At 53.5% G+C, this 18,302-nt stretch overlaps 1 protein-coding gene across 3 annotated transcripts in view; it reads left to right on the top strand.

Annotated features, from left to right (window-relative positions):
- Positions 1-18,302, top strand: part of grin1b (glutamate receptor, ionotropic, N-methyl D-aspartate 1b) — a 69,831-nt gene that overhangs the window by 2,940 nt on the left and 48,589 nt on the right. For 2 of the 3 annotated variants that reach the window (XM_072433599.1, XM_072433597.1), the window contains exons 4-7: positions 3,370-3,432; positions 7,034-7,131; positions 7,678-7,799; positions 12,857-13,031. In XM_072433599.1, the coding sequence (XP_072289700.1) occupies positions 3,370-3,432; positions 7,034-7,131; positions 7,678-7,799; positions 12,857-13,031 (458 nt within the window). The remainder of the gene's footprint in view (positions 1-3,369; positions 3,433-7,033; positions 7,132-7,677; positions 7,800-12,856; positions 13,032-18,302) is intronic. The other variant, XM_072433598.1, reaches the window with a different exon arrangement.

Below are 18,302 nucleotides of genomic sequence, written 5' to 3'. Positions count from 1 at the left end.
AAATCCGCTCCACTTCTCGTCCTTTGTTAGTCGTTCTGAGAAGCCCCGAAAGTTGAGTGTTTCAGGGGCGGAACTTGGCGATGAGTTACTTTCTAAACAAATATAATATTATGTTGAAGAGGATTTGTGTTATGTTTGTGTCATTTATTGGTTTAATGTAGTTTATCGTTTATTTTTCCAACGGGCGTTTTGTCAAAGCGTGTGGTCGTGGCTGGTCAGGCATTCGGCAAACGGTCCCACAAGACGGACCCACGGGTCGAACCCACGGGACGAACCCACGGGACGAACCCACGGGACGAACCCACGGGACGAACCCACGGGACAAACCCACGGGACGGACCCACGGGACGAACCCACGAGACGAACCCACGGGACAAACCCACGGGACGAACCCACGGGACGAACCCACGGGACGAACCCACGGGACAGACCCACGGGACGAACCCACGAGACGAACCCGCGGGACGGACCCACGGGACGGACCCACGGGACGAACCCACGAGACGAACCTACGGGACGAACCCGCGGGACGGACCCACGGGACAAACCCACGGGACGAACCCACGGGACGAACCCACGGGACGAACCCACGGGACGAACCCACGGGACGGACCCACGGGACGGACCCACGGGACGAACCCACGGGACGAACCCACGGGACGGACCCACGTGGAGTTGGCGTCTTCCAGCCAACTCCACGACACGATCTCTCCAACCGCGAGTTTTTTAAATTCAGGCGAAGCTGCAAAAGCCTCAGTTTTCACCACAGATTAAATGTCTACGCGACGCTGCCAAATACAAACGCGTCAACAACCGCGTTAGTACAAAATTCAGCTTGATTAAAAAAACTAATCTTGAATAATATAATTAACTCAAAGATAACGTTCTGAATTCAAGCCATCGTCACAAAACGTGATGTTCCTTTTTTGCAGTGACCATTCGGGCGTCATCTTCATTTGGCTCTTTTTCTTTTCCTCGCGCTGCTTTCTTCACGGCTCTCTCTTGTTTTACCGTTACCGTGCCTTTAAGAGCGCTCTAGCCAATGAGCAGCTGTGGCTGAGCTCTGCTGGCCTATGATTGGTTGGTGTTTGAATCTGTGCCTCTGTCCACTCCTGTGTCTCTGTCGCTTCATGTTCCCATTGAAAAGTGTTCTGGACTCAGCTCAGACTGGTGTCTACAGCTCCACGAAGGAGGCCACGTCCGGCCGAGGGTCACCACTCCTGACCGCTCTAACGGTCAGACAGCGGCGTCAAAGCGTCCGAACAAAACCCAGTCCCTCCTACGTTCTGTTTATGAAGAAGGGTAAAAAAAACCTGGGACGGTCCAATCACGGCTGCTAATTTGTGTCACGTGTTATAGTGTCTGAGCGCGGAGACGTCGTGAATTTCGCATTTTGACTATGTATTTCATTATCCGGAAGAAGCACTTAAACAAAGCAGCAAAAATTGATGATAAATGAATTGTGGCTAAAGCAAATACACCAAGGCCACTCCCCCCACCTGCCCTGCCATCGCACAAAGATCGACCACACCCGGAAACACCGGACGCCGCCTTGGACGTGACGGTCAGTTCATTTTTCAGACCCGCGTCCGAAGACTATAGACGCTTCCAGTTCTTCCACACGTTCACTCAGAGTCCGATGGTCACTGCGTGCTCTGAGGGGCTTTTTTGTCCCAGAGCAGAGAAGGTGCGATGCTGCCACCAGGAGTCTCTATTCTTGTAGATCGTCCGGGTGTTTTCCGCACAAAAACCCACAAAACGGTGTCTAACTATCGCCGTGACCTTGTTAAGTGTGTCCAAGTGTCAAAACTCGAATCAATAGTTTATGGAAGCAGGGGATTGTGGGAGGGAGGGGTCAGTGTGGGGTGAGATCTGTGTCTCAGCGATGTAAACGGCAAACAGAGCACAGATATGTCACCTCTGTTCAAAATCAGACTCGCTCACTGTGCGGTCAGGACTAGAACTGGGGATTAGAACTGGTTCAGTCCTCATTTAAACCTGGTATAATCTGGTTTAGAACTGTTTGAAACGTATTTGACTGCTTTTGGTTTTTTGTGCAGCGCGCTTGTCATCAGAAGTGATCGTACATAAAGAGAGTGTTTATTTTAGCCTCTGCTGCTTTTAGCCGCCATCGCACTTGATCAGACTCTGCTTTGACAGAATTATGTTATTTTTAGTTTGTTTCTGATCGAACTGATGTCAAAGCTGCGTTTAGAGCCGTTTCAGACTGAATCCTGTTCTTTTTACTCAGTCCGTATTAACCAGGTGTTTGAGATCCTGCCGACAACGCCAACTTGAAACATGCGCAGTCTGCTCCTCCTGAACCCTGAAGTGGCTCCTGAGCTCTTCTTTGTACCAGGCTGTAGCTCTCTGATATCAGGTCCATCTTAACCCCGACAATTTCGAGAATACAACACTTTTTGAGACACTTAGCTAAGAATCTGTTTGTTTTACAACATGAAGAGTCTGGATTCTCCTTTTTGGTGAAGATTCATTGTGTCAACGATTTTAAACAAGTTATTTTTATTAGTCACACTCAACACTGCTACTCCCCTTTAACGTTCCTGCTGATTTCCCCTGAAACACCAGACTAAAGTTGATCCCATTTCAAACTGAATCTGCTTCTGAACCTTTGGAGAACAAACAAATGTCTGACTCTTTGTGAAGCTGAGACGCTGTAGTTTTGGCTTCGGATCCTGGTTCACTGGAAGCTCTGCTCACAGGAACACGCCATTTTAAATCCCGCCTGGATTTTCTTTGGTAAATGTAAATATGAGTAAAGCTGTTGGAAGTTTGGACTGACAGGAAGTGGATCAAGCGTTCGTCGGGTTCTGACAAAGTGTGTGATTTAGGGACTTGGCAGAATCCCTATAATTTGTTATCGCGTTTTGTTTTATATTTTATCCTCCACAGAACTTGATAGTTATTTTTTATCAGATGGTGGAATAAATTCAGAAAATGAAATGTGATTGTGTCGAAACCATTAATGTGGAACTGGAGAAGAAGCAACACAACGGACAGCTCGCTTTGCAAACCCAGTCTGAGCTGAGTCTGTCTTATTTGTCCTCTGTCTAATCTCTGTCTAACCTCTGTGTGACCTCTGTGTGACCTCTGTCTAACCTCTGTGTGACCTCTGTGTGACTTCTGTCTAACCTCTGTCTAACCTCTGTGTGACCTCTGTGTGACCTCTGTCTAACCTCTGTCTAACCTCTGTGTGACCTCTGTGTGACCTCTGTCTAACCTCTGTGTGACCTCTGTGTGACCCCTGTGCGACCCCGTCTGACCCTGCTGTTCTGAGCATGCTCAGTTCATGTGTGTTCTGACTTTGTGCATATCTCTGTCGTATTTTCTCTGTGCCACACACATCAGACTAAAAACAGGAACTTTGAGCAAACGGACCTACAGCACTTTGACTTCAGGAGGACCCCCAAGGTATACCCTCTGCATGCTCCATGAGCTGCACGTCGCCCAATCGTAGCGCAGACGCCGCGTTAGTCCCGCCCACCGGACACATGACGGACACATCCCTCCTTTTGCTTTGGTTCCATTGGTTTCCTGCATCGGGAATGGGTCGCTCACAGGAGACGCCCCCTGCCATTTCCTGAACCCCTCCCCTACTTCCTGTTTCCTTCTTCCTACTTCCTTTTTCATAGAAAGGTAAGCCCCGCTTCCTTTGGACTCGGCCGGCAGAGTTTGTGGCGGAGACGTGACCTGGAGCTGAGTCGAGAGGGAACGATCTCTCATCACAGAGATAAATGTGAGGTCTGCAGGACACTAAACCTACGTCTATGAAGGCGAAGAGTCTCACTAAACCTACGTCTATGAAGGCGAAGAGTGTCTCTAAACCTACGTCTATGAAGGCGAAGAGTGTCTCTAAACCTACGTCTATGAAGGCGAAGAGTGTCTCTAAACCTACGTCTATGAAGGCGAAGAGTGTCACTAAACCTACGTCTATGAAGGCGAAGAGTGTCACTAAACCTACGTCTATGAAGGCGAAGAGTGTTACTAAACCTACGTCTATGAAGGCGAAGAGTGTCTCTAAACCTACGTCTATGAAGGCGAAGAGTGTCACTAAACCTACGTCTATGAAGGCGAAGAGTGTCTCTAAACCTACGTCTATGAAGGCGAAGAGTGTCACTAAACCTACGTCTATGAAGGCGAAGAGTGTCACTAAACCTACGTCTATGAAGGCGAAGAGTGTCTCTAAACCTACGTCTATGAAGGCGAAGAGTGTCACTAAACCTACGTCTATGAAGGCGAAGAGTGTCACTAAAACTACGTCTATGAAGGCGAAGAGTGTTACTAAACCTACGTCTATGAAGGCGAAGAGTGTCTCTAAACCTACCTCTATGAAGGCGAAGAGTGTCACTAAACCTACGTCTATGAAGGCGAAGAGTGTCTCTAAACCTACGTCTATGAAGGCGAAGAGTGTCACTAAACCTACGTCTATGAAGGCGAAGAGTGTCACTAAAACTACGTCTATGAAGGCGAAGAGTGTCTCTAAACCTACGTCTATGAAGGCGAAGAGTGTCTCTAAACCTACGTCTATGAAGGCGAAGAGTGTCACTAAACCTACGTCTATGAAGGCGAAGAGTGTCACTAAACCTACGTCTATGAAGGCGAAGAGTGTTACTAAACCTACGTCTATGAAGGCGAAGAGTGTCTCTAAACCTACGTCTATCAAGGCGAAGAGTGTCACTAAACCTACGTCTATGAAGGCGAAGAGTGTCTCTAAACCTACGTCTATGAAGGCGAAGAGTGTCACTAAACCTACGTCTATGAAGGCGAAGAGTGTCACTAAACCTACGTCTATGAAGGCGAAGAGTGTCTCTAAACCTACGTCTATGAAGGCGAAGAGTGTCACTAAACCTACGTCTATGAAGGCGAAGAGTGTCACTAAAACTACGTCTATGAAGGCGAAGAGTGTTACTAAACCTACGTCTATGAAGGCGAAGAGTGTCTCTAAACCTACGTCTATGAAGGCGAAGAGTGTCACTAAACCTACGTCTATGAAGGCGAAGAGTGTCTCTAAACCTACGTCTATGAAGGCGAAGAGTGTCACTAAACCTACGTCTATGAAGGCGAAGAGTGTCACTAAACCTACGTCTATGAAGGCGAAGAGTGTCTCTAAACCTACGTCTATGAAGGCGAAGAGTGTCACTAAACCTACGTCCATGAAGGCGAAGAGTGTCACTAAACCTACGTCTATGAAGGCGAAGAGTGTCTCTAAACCTACGTCTATGAAGGCGAAGAGTGTCACTAAACCTACGTCTATGAAGGCGAAGAGTCTCACTAAACCTACGTCTATGAAGGCGAAGAGTGTCTCTAAACCTACGTCTATGAAGGCGAAGAGTGTCTCTAAACCTACGTCTATGAAGGCGAAGAGTGTCACTAAACCTACGTCTATGAAGGCGAAGAGTGTCTCTAAACCTACGTCTATGAAGGCGAAGAGTGTCACTAAACCTACGTCTATGAAGGCGAAGAGTGTCTCTAAACCTACGTCTATGAAGGCGAAGAGTGTCTCTAAACCTACGTCTATGAAGGCGAAGAGTGTCACTAAACCTACGTCTATGAAGGCGAAGAGTGTTACTAAACCTACGTCTATGAAGGCGAAGAGTGTCACTAAACCTACGTCTATGAAGGCGAAGAGTGTCTCTAAACCTACGTCTATGAAGGCGAAGAGTGTCACTAAACCTACGTCTATGAAGGCGAAGAGTGTCTCTAAACCTACGTCTATGAAGGCGAAGAGTGTCTCTAAACCTACGTCTATGAAGGCGAAGAGTGTCACTAAACCTACGTCTATGAAGGCGAAGAGTGTCTCTAAACCTACGTCTATGAAGGCGAAGAGTGTCACTAAACCTACGTCTATGAAGGCGAAGAGTGTTACTAAACCTACGTCTATGAAGGCGAAGAGTGTCACTAAACCTACGTCTATGAAGGCGAAGAGTGTCTCTAAACCTACGTCTATGAAGGCGAAGAGTGTCACTAAACCTACGTCTATGAAGGCGAAGAGTGTCTCTAAACCTACGTCTATGAAGGCGAAGAGTGTCACTAAACCTACGTCTATGAAGGCGAAGAGTGTTACTAAACCTACGTCTATGAAGGCGAAGAGTGTCACTAAACCTACGTCTATGAAGGCGAAGAGTGTCACTAAACCTACGTCTATGAAGGCGAAGAGTGTCACTAAACCTACGTCTATGAAGGCGAAGAGTCTCACTAAACCCACGTCTATGAAGGCGAAGAGAAGAGACGTCCATCAGTGGGCGTTTCCCCCTCCCACAGACGTCCATCAGAGGGCGTTTCCCCCTCCCACAGACGTCCATCAGAGGGCGTTTCCCACTCCCACAGACGTCCATCAGAGGGCGTTTCCCCCTCCCACAGACGTCCATCAGAGGGCGTTTCCCCCTCCCACAGACGTCCATCAGTGGGCGTTTCCTCGGCTGCTGACTGCATCCATCATTCTCTCAAAGGCCAATCAGTTGAAATCTCGCGCCTCGACCCCGGTCTGAGTTAGGATTAGGGTCCGGCCCCTGCAGGACGGGGGCCGAGGTGAATCATGTCTTCAGGGCAGAAGTGTCTCTGTCGGACCTCGGATGTTGGTCTCTGTGATGCGACTCGTTCGGCTCCGCCTCCCGCTCCTCTTCCACTCCTCCGCCCTTCCTCGGCCTCGCCCTGACGGAGGCGGGACTTCTGTCTATGGCGGCTGCATGTTACAGACAGCGGTTTGGATCTGCGGACACTGCCTCCCTTTTAGGCCCCTCCCCCTTTGCCCTAATGCACGTCCCTGATTGGTCGTTGGTTTGATTGACAGCGCCCGTTGCATGTTGCCACCACCTCCCTCTCCTTTTTGGGCTTTGTTTCTTTGATTTGAGCGGCGTTTTTCTCGGCCCTCTCGGCGGCGGGAGGCAGCATGGTCGCGGCTGACACTGGGGGCGGGGTCTAAGGGAGGAAGTGGGGGGGGCGACCTGCCGAGCTAACGCTAACGGAGGCTTGTTCTATGACTGTTGTGTGGTATTGACGTGCTGTGGATCAGGCAGAGAAGGTGCTGCTCTTCAGCCCGGACACCAACCTGACGTCGCTGCTGCTGGAGGCCAAGGACCTGGAGGCGAGGGTCATCATTCTGTCTGCGAGGTGAGGTCAGAGCCACGTCCTCCAGGGGGCGCTCACATGTGTCTGGACCGGACTCATCGTGACACTCCCCCCTCTGGACCATCGTGACACTCCCCTCTCTGGACCAGACTCATCGTGACACTCCCCCCCTCCGGACCCGGACCATCGTGACACTCCCCCCTCTGGACCATCGTGACACTCCCCTCTCTGGACCAGACTCATCGTGACACTCCCCCCCTCCGGACCCGGACCATCGTGACACTCCCCCCTCTGAACCATTGTGACACTCCCCCCTCCGGACCATCGTGACACTCCCTCTGGACCCGACCCATCGTGACACTCCCCCCTCTGGACCATCGTGACACTCCCCCCTCTGGACCATCGTGACACTCCCCCCTCTGGACCATCGTGACACTCCCCCCTCTGGACCATCGTGACACTCCCCCCTCTGGACCCGGACCATCGTGACACTCCCCCCTCTGGACCATCGTGACACTCCCCCCTCTGGACCATCGTGACACTCCCCTCTGTCTGGTTCATTGTCTCGTCCTGGGTGTCCCGTCTCAGCGAGGACGAGGCGGCGGCGGTGTACAAGGCGGCGCGGCAGCTCAACATGACCGGCGCCGGCTACGTGTGGCTCGTGGGGGAGCGAGAGATGACGGGGAAGGCCCTGCAGGAGGCGCCAGACGGTGAGGACGGAACCAGACCGCTCCGAGTCGGTCGGGACCAGTGTGAACCAGTGTGAACCGGTGTGTGTGCGGACTGATCCCATCCAGCAGTAAACCACAAACTATCCCAATATTAGACATATCAAACTTGACACTAAACACAAGACTAGCATTAGCATTAGCATGATTAAGATTAGCATTAGCTTTGATTCATATGAAGTAAAATATGTAAATATTGCACAGGCAGGAAATGGGGCACGTTTAAAGTTAAACCTTTGTGTTTGCCAAGGCTAACGGCGTAGCGCTGTTTGCTAAGGCTAACGGCGTAGCTCTGTCCGCTAAGGCTAACATATGAAGTCAGAAATTATGAAGTAAAAAGCACAATGACTCACAGCGCTGATTGGTGTTCAAATGAATACATTAAATAAAATTAATATACATTAAAAAGGCGTTTTTCTCATTCAGTCTAAATTAACCTCGATTTACTGTTTCTTCGTTCTCTGTTACGTTTTTTATTTCATTATTCAGACGGTTTGACAGTGATTTGTAGTGAAATGACGGCAGTTGTTCCAAGTCGGTGCATTTCCCTTAAAACATGTGAATTAAAGACATTTTAATCTAAAGTAACTTTCCAAAAATCAATTTAAATACGAGACAAATTAGGTTTGGCCCTCACAATAATAATGTATATTCATTTTGTTCTGCCACGAAAAAAAGCCACTAAGTTATGAACATGTTTGTTTTAATAAAGCTGAAATGACCAAAAACCATAAAAAAAAAGATTGTGTGTAAAAGCAGCTCTTGGGATTAAAATGAGACCACAGTGCGCTGTTAGCATGCTATTTGTTTTTAGCTTTACTGCACTGTAAAAAAATACGTTGCAGAAACGTATTTATTATGTGTTCATTATAATCAATTAAGACATGAACTATAATCAATGTAAAAGGTTGGCATTAAAAAAATATGTTGAAAAATCGACTTATTACACATCTAATTGTTCTTCAGTGAATAATTTTGACATGATACAAAATAATAAACATAACAACAATTAAAATTATTTTGAAATCAACCAAAAGTTCATTAAAAAAGTGGCTGGATGGAAACAGCGCCGCTTCCATTCAACTCAATCGAAGCTAATCCTGGTTAGCCGTTAGCTTCTGGTTAGCTTGTGGTTAGCGTCCCTGTGTGTTCTTCTCTGTTTTACTATTGCACGGTTGAACGTTTAAACCCTGGAGGTGGCGCTGGCGAGCGTTTAAAGGTTCCAACCGTTTCTTTTTCTTCTGCTCGTTGTAACTGTGGCTTAACTGTGTCTAACATCTTTTTGTTTGTTTCATTTTAGTGTGTGTCCTCCGCCGCTGTGCTCAGGGGGAGGGGCTTTGAGGGAAGGGGCGGGGCTCGGGGGGAGAAAGGGCCGGTCTATGGGGTAAACGGGTGGAGCCTGTAGAATACGTCGTGGGTACATTGAAAATCCTCCATATGAACAGGGACGATAAACGATTAAACCTCACGTCCAGATCCAGTCAATCCGAGCCAATCGAAGCTAACAGTTTTAGCGGCTAGTTTGCAACTCCAACCAATGCACAATGAGCCAATCAGAGCGAGTCGAAGCTAATGAGTTAGCATTTGGTCCAGAGTCGTCGCAAAGCTCTCATTTTAACAAACTGAATGATTTATAAAGCTAAAGCTAACCCTGATATGAGCGTGACTGTGAAATAATGTATCCAAAACAAACATTTGGTAAAAATCTGTAGCTAAGGCTAACAGCGTCGTGATGTTTGCCAAGGCTAACGGCGTAGCGCTGTTTGCTAAGGCTAACGGCGTAGCTCTGTCCGCTAAGGCTAACAGCGTAGCGCTGTCCGCTAAGGCTAACGGCGTAGCGCTAAGGCTAACAGCGTCGCGCTGTCCGCTAAGGCTAACAGCGTAGCGCTAAGGCTAAGGCTAACGGTGTAGCTCTGTCCGCTAAGGCTAATGATTCTCAAAGTGCGGGCCAAGCCCTGTTCATGTGGAGAACATGTGACCTGGCAGGTGGGGCGGGGCATCTCTGGGTCCGGGTGGGATTTTGGGTGTGGTTTTGGGCGGGATTTGGTCGTAGCTGTATTCGCCGGTAAACGTGACTCGTGTCTGAGCGAATCTGGTAAGACGCCGCCGCTGCTTCCTGCTTCCTGTTTACTGTTTACTGTTTCCTGCCTGACGCTGTGTCCCATTTATTTAAGAGAAACCCCGCCCACAGCGGGATCTGCAGGGGTCACTGCAGGGGTCACTCGGCCAGAGACGGAAATCTAGGAGTTTGTTTAAGTCGAGTTTTTGTTTGGCTTTATTCATATTTTTGACATTTTGTGACACTTTTTAGATGGATTAAAGTTTAAGTTAAATTGAGACTTAAATATTTACAATTTAGGCAAAAAGAACGATCTAGTATCGTTCTATATTGACTCTGGTCTCTGGCCGTGTGCCCCGCCCTCTTTGTCTCAGTTCTGACCTCCACCATACGTCACTGAAAAAAATAATATGTCATTTTTAAACTCTAGCTTAATCTCCCTTTTTTTAAATGACTGATTATTTCTACGCAGCGACGCTCAGCTGTTCAGTCTGAGGACGGCGGAGGAACAGTTCAGATGAAACCCAATTTAAACCCACTATTCCACACGAAAAACTGCATTTTAGGGAAACACAGACGCCAGGGCAGTTTCAGACAAATCTAAGGATGAAGTGTGAAATAATAAAAGGAGCAGATTCCACTTTGTTGTTTTTTCTTCTTTGGTCAAAATCATGAGGCAATAAAAACTTAGAGGATCAGACTTTATTATTCATGAAATAAATAGGAAGTTTTGTTTATCCGTGTTAAACTGAAATAATCACTGAAATAACTGAAATCTTCTGTTTAAAAGAGAAGTTTAAAAGTAAAACTCTGAGTCACTTTCTGCAGGTGAAGTGTTAAATGATCTGAAACAGGCTCGTTAGAGAAACCTAAACGAGCGCCAGGCGTTTGTTCATCAGCAGCTGACGGTTAAACATTGGGTTTGTTCTGACGCTGTTCCTCGGCCTGGAGCCTCTGTGCGACCTTTGACCTTCAGAGGAACCGTCTCTGATGTGGCTCGGTTTCATAAAACACCAGCCGTTAGCTCTGTTAGCATCTCTAGCTTGTTTGTCACCGCCATTAGCTTTACCCGTGTTCTGTTGTTAGCTCTGTTAGCATCTCTAGCTTGTTTATAACCGCCATTAGCGTTAGCTCGTGTTCTGTTGTTAGCTCTGTTAGCTCTGTTAGCATCTCTAGCTTGATTCTAAACGCCATTAACTTTACCCGTGTTCTGCCGTTAGCTCTGTTAGCATCTCTAGCTTGTTTGTAACCGCCATTAGCGTTTGCCCGTGTTCTGCCGTTAGCTCTGTTAGCATCTCTAGCTTGTTTATAACCGCCATTAGCTTTAGCACGTGTTCTGTCGGTAGCTCGACGTTGACACAGTTTTATAGAGTAAGTTCAGAGTAGACCGGAAGTGGGTGTGATGCTAACCGTGCTAGCTGTGCTAACGGGGCTAGCGGGGCTAACGGTGGTGCCGTGTGGACCGGGGACAGCAGAGACTCTTTCTGCTGCTGTTCAGAACCTCTCCTCGAGGCTCAGGCCGGACTAGACCTGGTCCAGACCCGGTACAGACCTGGTCCAGACCTGGTCCCGGACCGAACTCTGGTTTTGTCCCGGTTCTAGTCCCGGTCCGGACTCTGGTCGCCGCCTCTTTTCCTGAGACTAGCAGCTGAGGATCTCCCAGCATGCACTGCTCTGAGCACATCCCCAAGAGACTTCCACTGAACTCTTTTATTACGCCTGAAGTGATGTTTAATTAAGTCGGGTTTGGTTTTAATTAAGACGACTTATTTAAAGAGAGAGAGAGAGACTTCACTGCAAAAAGGAAACATCTGAAATGACTTGAATTCAGATGAAACAAACTGTTCAGACTAAAAGGAGAAATCACTGACATGTTTCAGTGTTTCTGGTGTTTCCAGTTAAATTAAAATGTTACTTTTGGACCGTTTATGATAGTTTTGAGTGAAAGACCTCGACAGCAGCTGGACTGATCCGTCTGTGTCACGGCCGGTTTGTCCTTTATTTTGAAACTCTGACAGAGGAAGTTGAGGTTTAGTTTGAGTTGCAGAGCCTCCACGTTTAGAAGGTCATGAAATGGATCTAAAATGGTCAAAACGTCTCGAATCGTTTGAATTCAAGTCATTTTATTTGGTGCAGATGTGTTGTTTTTTTTTGCCTCGGGATTCAAAGACTTTTATTATGACTATTTAAGTTAAAATGACTTGATTATTTGGAGTATTTCATCTCAGTTTGAGGAGCTTTGACTTTGACATTTTTGGGCAGATTGTTGCACTGCAAAAGTCAAAACTACTCGATCAGGGTCAAATATTCTTAATCACGTTCACACTTTTGTCTCGGGACCAAAGCAGGACTTATCAAGTGTTTGTCAGTGTTTGTAAAGTACTTTATAAAGTACTTTATAAAGTACTTTATAAAGTACTTTATAAAGTACTTCCTGGTCTGAGTGTTTCCTTCAGATCCAGTCACATTAGCAATATTAGCGGTGGATGCTAGTTTAGGCTAACATAAACTGAATTAGCAATCGATATATGGTCCCTAAATGAAAGTGTCGGCATCATTTTGACTTCTCTAGCCACGCCTAGTCTTTAGCCACGCCCTTTAGCCACGCCCTTTAGCCACGCCTAGATGTGGTCAAACCCAAATGTGAGTCTCAGTTTTAGTGGGACTGTCTCGGGTCTGTGGCCGGGCCTGCGTCTGGGCCGGGCCTGCGTCCGGGCCGGGCCTGTCTCCGGAACTCTGGGCCGGGCCTGCGTCCAGGCCGGGCCTGTCTGCGGGCCTCTGGGCCGGGCCTGCCTCCGGGCCTGCCTCCGGGCCGGGCCTGTCTCCGGGCCGGGCCTGTCTCCGGGCCGGGCCTGCGTTCGGGCCTCTGGGCCGGGCCTGCCTCCGGGCCGGGCCTGCCTCTGGGCCGGGCCTGTCTCCGGGCCAGGCCTGTCTCTGGGCTGGGTCTGCGTTCGGGCTCTGACGCCTCGGTCTCTCTCAGGCCTGTTGGGACTCCAGCTGATCAACGGCAAGAACGAGTCGGCTCACATCTCGGACGCCGTCGGGGTCGTGGCCCAGTCACTGCAGGAGCTGTTTGAGAAGGAGAACATCACAGAGCCCCCTACAGGCTGTGTGGGGAACACCAACATCTGGAGGACCGGCCCCATGTTCAAGAGGTGCGTCAGGAGGAGGAGGAGGAGGAGGAGAGGAGAAGGAGGAGGAGGGAGGAGGAGGAGAGGAAGAGAAGAGGAAGAGGAGAGGAGGAGAGGAGGAAGAGAGGAGGAGAGGAGGAGGAGGAGGAGAGGAAGTGGAGAGGAAGAGGAGGAGAGGAGGAGAGGAAGAGGAGAGGAAGAGAGGAGGAGAGGAAGAGGAGAAGAGGAGGAGGAGAGGAGGAGGAGAGAAAGAGAGGAGGAGAGGAGAGGAAGAGGAAGAGGAGAAGAGGAGGAGGAGAGGAAGAAAAGAGGAGGAGAGGAAGAGGATGAGAGGAAGAGGAGGAGGAAGAGGAGAGAAGGAGAGGAGGAGGAGAGGAGGAAAATGAGGAGAGGAGGAAAGGAGGAGGAGAGGAAGTGGAGAGGAGAGGAGGAGGAGGAGAGGAAGAGGAGAGAAGGAGAGAAGGAGGAGGAGGAGAGGAGGTGGAGAGGAGGAAAGGAGGAGGAGAGGAAGAGGAGAGCAGGAGATGTGATGGAGGAGAGGAGGAAGAGGAGAGGAGGAGGAGGAGGAGGAGAGGAGGAGGAGGAGAGGAAGAGGAGGAGGAGGAGGAGAAGAGAGGAAGAGGAGGGGGAGAGGAAGAGGAGAAGAGGAGGAGGAGAGGAAGAAAAGAGGAGGAGAGGAAGAGGAGGAGAGGAAGAGGAGGAGGTGGAGGAGAGGAAGAGGAGAGAAGGAGAGGAGGAGGAGAGGAAGAGGAGAAGGAGGAGGAGGAGAGGAGGAAGATGAGGAGAGGAGGAAAGGAAGAGGAGAGGAAGAGGAGGAGGAGAGGAAGAAAAGAGGAGGAGAGGAAGAGGATCAGGAGCGGGTCAGGCGCTGGCATCAGGAGCGGGTCAGGCGCTGGCATCAGGAGCGGGTCAGGCGCTGGCATCAGGAGCGGGTCAGGCGCTGGCATCAGGAGCGGGTCAGGCGCTGGCATTAGGAGCGGGTCAGACGCTGGCATCACGAGCGGGTCAGGCGCTGGCATCAGGAGCGGGTCAGATGCTGGCATCAGGAGCGGGTCAGGCGCTGGCATCAGGAGCGGGTCAGGCGCTGGCATCACGAGCGGGTCAGGCGCTGGCATCAGGAGCGGGTCAAGCGCTGGCATCACGAGCGGGTCAGACGCTGGCATCAGGAGCGGGTCAGACGCTGGCATTACGAGCGGGTCAGACGCTGGCATCAGGAGCGGGTCAGGCGCTGTTATCAGGAGCGGGTCAGGCGCTGGCATCAGGAGCGGGTCAGGCGCTGGCATCAGGAGCGGGTCAGGCGCTGGCATCACGAGCGGGTCAGGCGCTGGCATCAGGAGCGGGTCAGACGCTGGAATCAGGAGCGGGTCAGGCGCTGGCATCAGGAGCGGGTCAGACGCTGGCATCAGGAGCGGGTCAGGCGCTGTTATCAGGAGCGGGTCAGGCGCTGGCATCACGAGCAGGTCAGGCGCTGGCATCAGGAGCGGGTCAGGCGCTGGCATCACGAGCGGGTCAGGCGCTGGCATCAGGAGCGGGTCAGACGCTGGCATCACGAGCGGGTCAGGCGCTGGCATCAGGAGCGGGTCAGGCGCTGGCTTCAGGAGCGGGTCAGGCGCTGGCATCAGGAGCGGGTCAGACGCTGGCATCAGGAGCGGGCCAGACGCTGTTATGAGGAGCGGGTCAGGCGCTGGCATCAGGAGCGGGTCAGGCGCTGGTATCACGAGCGGGTCAGGCGCTGGCATCAGGAGCGGGTCAGGCGCTGGCTTCAGGAGCGGGTCAGGCGCTGGCATCACGAGGGGGTCAGGCGCTGGTATCACGAGCGGGTCAGACGCTGGCATCACGAGCGGGTCAGACGCTGGCATCACGAGGGGGTCAGGCGCTGGTATCACGAGCGGGTCAGAGGCTGGCATCACGAGCGGGTCAGACGCTGGCATCAGGAGCGGGTCACTGGCATCAGGAGCGGGTCAGGCGCTGGCATCAGGAGCGGGTCAGGCGCTGGCACCAGGAGCGGGTCAGACGCTGGCATCAGGAGCGGGTCAGAGGCTGGCATCACGAGCGGGTCAGACGCTGGCATCACGAGCGGGTCAGAGGCTGGCATCACGAGCGGGTCAGACGCTGGCATCACGAGCGGGTCAGACGCTGGCATCACGAGCGGGTCAGGCGCTGGCTTCAGGAGCGGGTCAGGCGCTGGCATCAGGAGCGGGTCAGACGCTGGCATCAGGAGCGGGTCAGACGCTGGCATCAGGAGCGGGTCAGACGCTGGCATCACGAGCGGGTCAGGCGCTGGCATCAGGAGCGGGTCACTGGCATCAGGAGCGGGTCAGGTGCTGGCATCAGGAGCGGGTCAGGCGCTGGCATCAGGAGCGGGTCAGACGCTGGCATCAGGAGCGGGTCAGACGCTGGCATCACGAGCGGGTCAGGCGCTGGCATCACGAGCGGGTCACTGGCATCAGGAGCGGGTCAGGCGATGGCATCAGGAGCGGGTCAGGCGCTGGCATCAGGAGCGGGTCAGACGCTGGCATCAGGAGCGGGTCAGACGCTGGCATCAGGAGCGGGTCAGACGCTGGCATCAAGAGCGGGTCAGGCGCTGGCATCAGGAGCGGGTCAGACGCTGGCATCAGGAGCGGGTCAGGCGCTGGCATCACGAGCGGGTCAGGCGCTGGCATCAGGAGCGGGTCAGACGCTGGCATCAGGAGTGGGTCAGGCGCTGGCATCACGAGCGGGTCAGACGCTGGCATCACGAGCGGGTCAGAGGCTGGCATCACGAGCGGGTCAGGCGCTGGTATCACGAGCGGGTCAGACGCTGGCATCACGAGGGGGTCAGGCGCTGGTATCAGGAGCGGGTCACTGGCATCAGGAGCGGGTCAGGCGCTGGCATCAGGAACGGGTCAGGCGCTGGCATCAGGAGCGGGTCAGAAGCTGGCATCAGGAGCGGGTCAGGCGCTGGCATCACGAGCGGGTCAGACGCTGGCATCACGAGCGGGTCAGAGGCTGGCATCACGAGCGGGTCAGACGCTGGCATCACGAGCGGGTCAGACGCTGGCATCACGAGCGGGTCAGACGCTGGCATCACGAGGGGGTCAGGCGCTGGCATCAGGAGCGGATCAGACTCTGGCATCAGGAGCGGGTCAGACGCTGGCATCACGAGCGGGTCGAGCGGGTCAGAGGCTGGCATCACGAGCGGGTCAGACGCTGGCATCACGAGCGGGTCAGACGCTGGCATCACGAGCGGGTCAGACGCTGGCATCACGAGCGGGTCGAGCGGGTCAGAGGCTGGCATCACGAGCGGGTCAGACGCTGGCATCACGAGCGGGTCAGAGGCTGGCATCACGAGCGGGTCAGACGCTGGCATCACGAGCGGGTCAGACGCTGGCATCACGAGCGGGTCAGGCGCTGGCTTCAGGAGCGGGTCAGGCGCTGGCATCAGGAGCGGGTCAGACGCTGGCATCAGGAGCGGGTCAGACGCTGGCATCAGGAGCGGGTCAGACGCTGGCATCACGAGCGGGTCAGGCGCTGGCATCAGGAGCGGGTCACTGGCATCAGGAGCGGGTCAGGTGCTGGCATCAGGAGCGGGTCAGGCGCTGGCATCAGGAGCGGGTCAGACGCTGGCATCAGGAGCGGGTCAGACGCTGGCATCACGAGCGGGTCAGGCGCTGGCATCACGAGCGGGTCACTGGCATCAGGAGCGGGTCAGGCGATGGCATCAGGAGCGGGTCAGGCGCTGGCATCAGGAGCGGGTCAGACGCTGGCATCAGGAGCGGGTCAGATGCTGGCATCAGGAGCGGGTCAGACGCTGGCATCAGGAGCGGGTCAGGCGCTGGCATCAGGAGCGGGTCAGACGCTGGCATCAGGAGCGGGTCAGGCGCTGGCATCAGGAGCGGGTCAGACGCTGGCATCACGAGCGGGTCAGGCGCTGGCATCACGAGCGGGTCACTGGCATCAGGAGCGGGTCAGGCGATGGCATCAGGAGCGGGTCAGGCGCTGGCATCAGGAGCGGGTCAGACGCTGGCATCAGGAGCGGGTCAGACGCTGGCATCAGGAGCGGGTCAGACGCTGGCATCAGGAGCGGGTCAGGCGCTGGCATCAGGAGCGGGTCAGACGCTGGCATCAGGAGCGGGTCAGGCGCTGGCATCACGAGCGGGTCAGGCGCTGGCATCAGGAGCGGGTCAGACGCTGGCATCAGGAGCGGGTCAGGCGCTGGCATCACGAGCGGGTCAGACGCTGGCATCACGAGCGGGTCAGAGGCTGGCATCACGAGCGGGTCAGGCGCTGGTATCACGAGCGGGTCAGACGCTTGCATCACGAGCGGGTCAGGCGCTGGCATCACGAGCGGGTCAGACGCTGGCATCACGAGCGGGTCAGACGCTGGCATCACGAGCGGGTCAGAGGCTGGCATCACGAGCGGGTCAGGCGCTGGTATCACGAGCGGGTCAGACGCTGGCATCACGAGGGGGTCAGGCGCTGGTATCAGGAGCGGGTCACTGGCATCAGGAGCGGGTCAGGCGCTGGCATCAGGAACGGGTCAGGCGCTGGCATCAGGAGCGGGTCAGAAGCTGGCATCAGGAGCGGGTCAGGCGCTGGCATCACGAGCGGGTCAGACGCTGGCATCACGAGCGGGTCAGAGGCTGGCATCACGAGCGGGTCAGACGCTGGCATCACGAGCGGGTCAGACGCTGGCATCACGAGCGGGTCAGACGCTGGCATCACGAGGGGGTCAGGCGCTGGCATCAGGAGCGGATCAGACTCTGGCATCAGGAGCGGGTCAGACGCTGGCATCACGAGCGGGTCGAGCGGGTCAGAGGCTGGCATCACGAGCGGGTCAGACGCTGGCATCACGAGCGGGTCAGACGCTGGCATCACGAGCGGGTCGAGCGGGTCAGAGGCTGGCATCACGAGCGGGTCAGACGCTGGCATCACGAGCGGGTCAGAGGCTGGCATCACGAGCGGGTCAGACGCTGGCATCACGAGCGGGTCAGACGCTGGCATCACGAGCGGGTCAGGCGCTGGCTTCAGGAGCGGGTCAGGCGCTGGCATCAGGAGCGGGTCAGACGCTGGCATCAGGAGCGGGTCAGACGCTGGCATCAGGAGCGGGTCAGACGCTGGCATCACGAGCGGGTCAGGCGCTGGCATCAGGAGCGGGTCACTGGCATCAGGAGCGGGTCAGGTGCTGGCATCAGGAGCGGGTCAGGCGCTGGCATCAGGAGCGGGTCAGACGCTGGCATCAGGAGCGGGTCAGACGCTGGCATCACGAGCGGGTCAGGCGCTGGCATCACGAGCGGGTCACTGGCATCAGGAGCG

The sequence above is a fragment of the Eucyclogobius newberryi genome, unplaced genomic scaffold (genome assembly GCF_026437365.1).
Source record: "Eucyclogobius newberryi isolate DKJ021-1_F unplaced genomic scaffold, fEucNew1.0.hap1 SCAF_6, whole genome shotgun sequence".
Classification (NCBI taxonomy): domain Eukaryota; kingdom Metazoa; phylum Chordata; class Actinopteri; order Gobiiformes; family Gobiidae; genus Eucyclogobius; species Eucyclogobius newberryi.
This window is presented reverse-complemented; position numbering and strand designations above follow the sequence as displayed.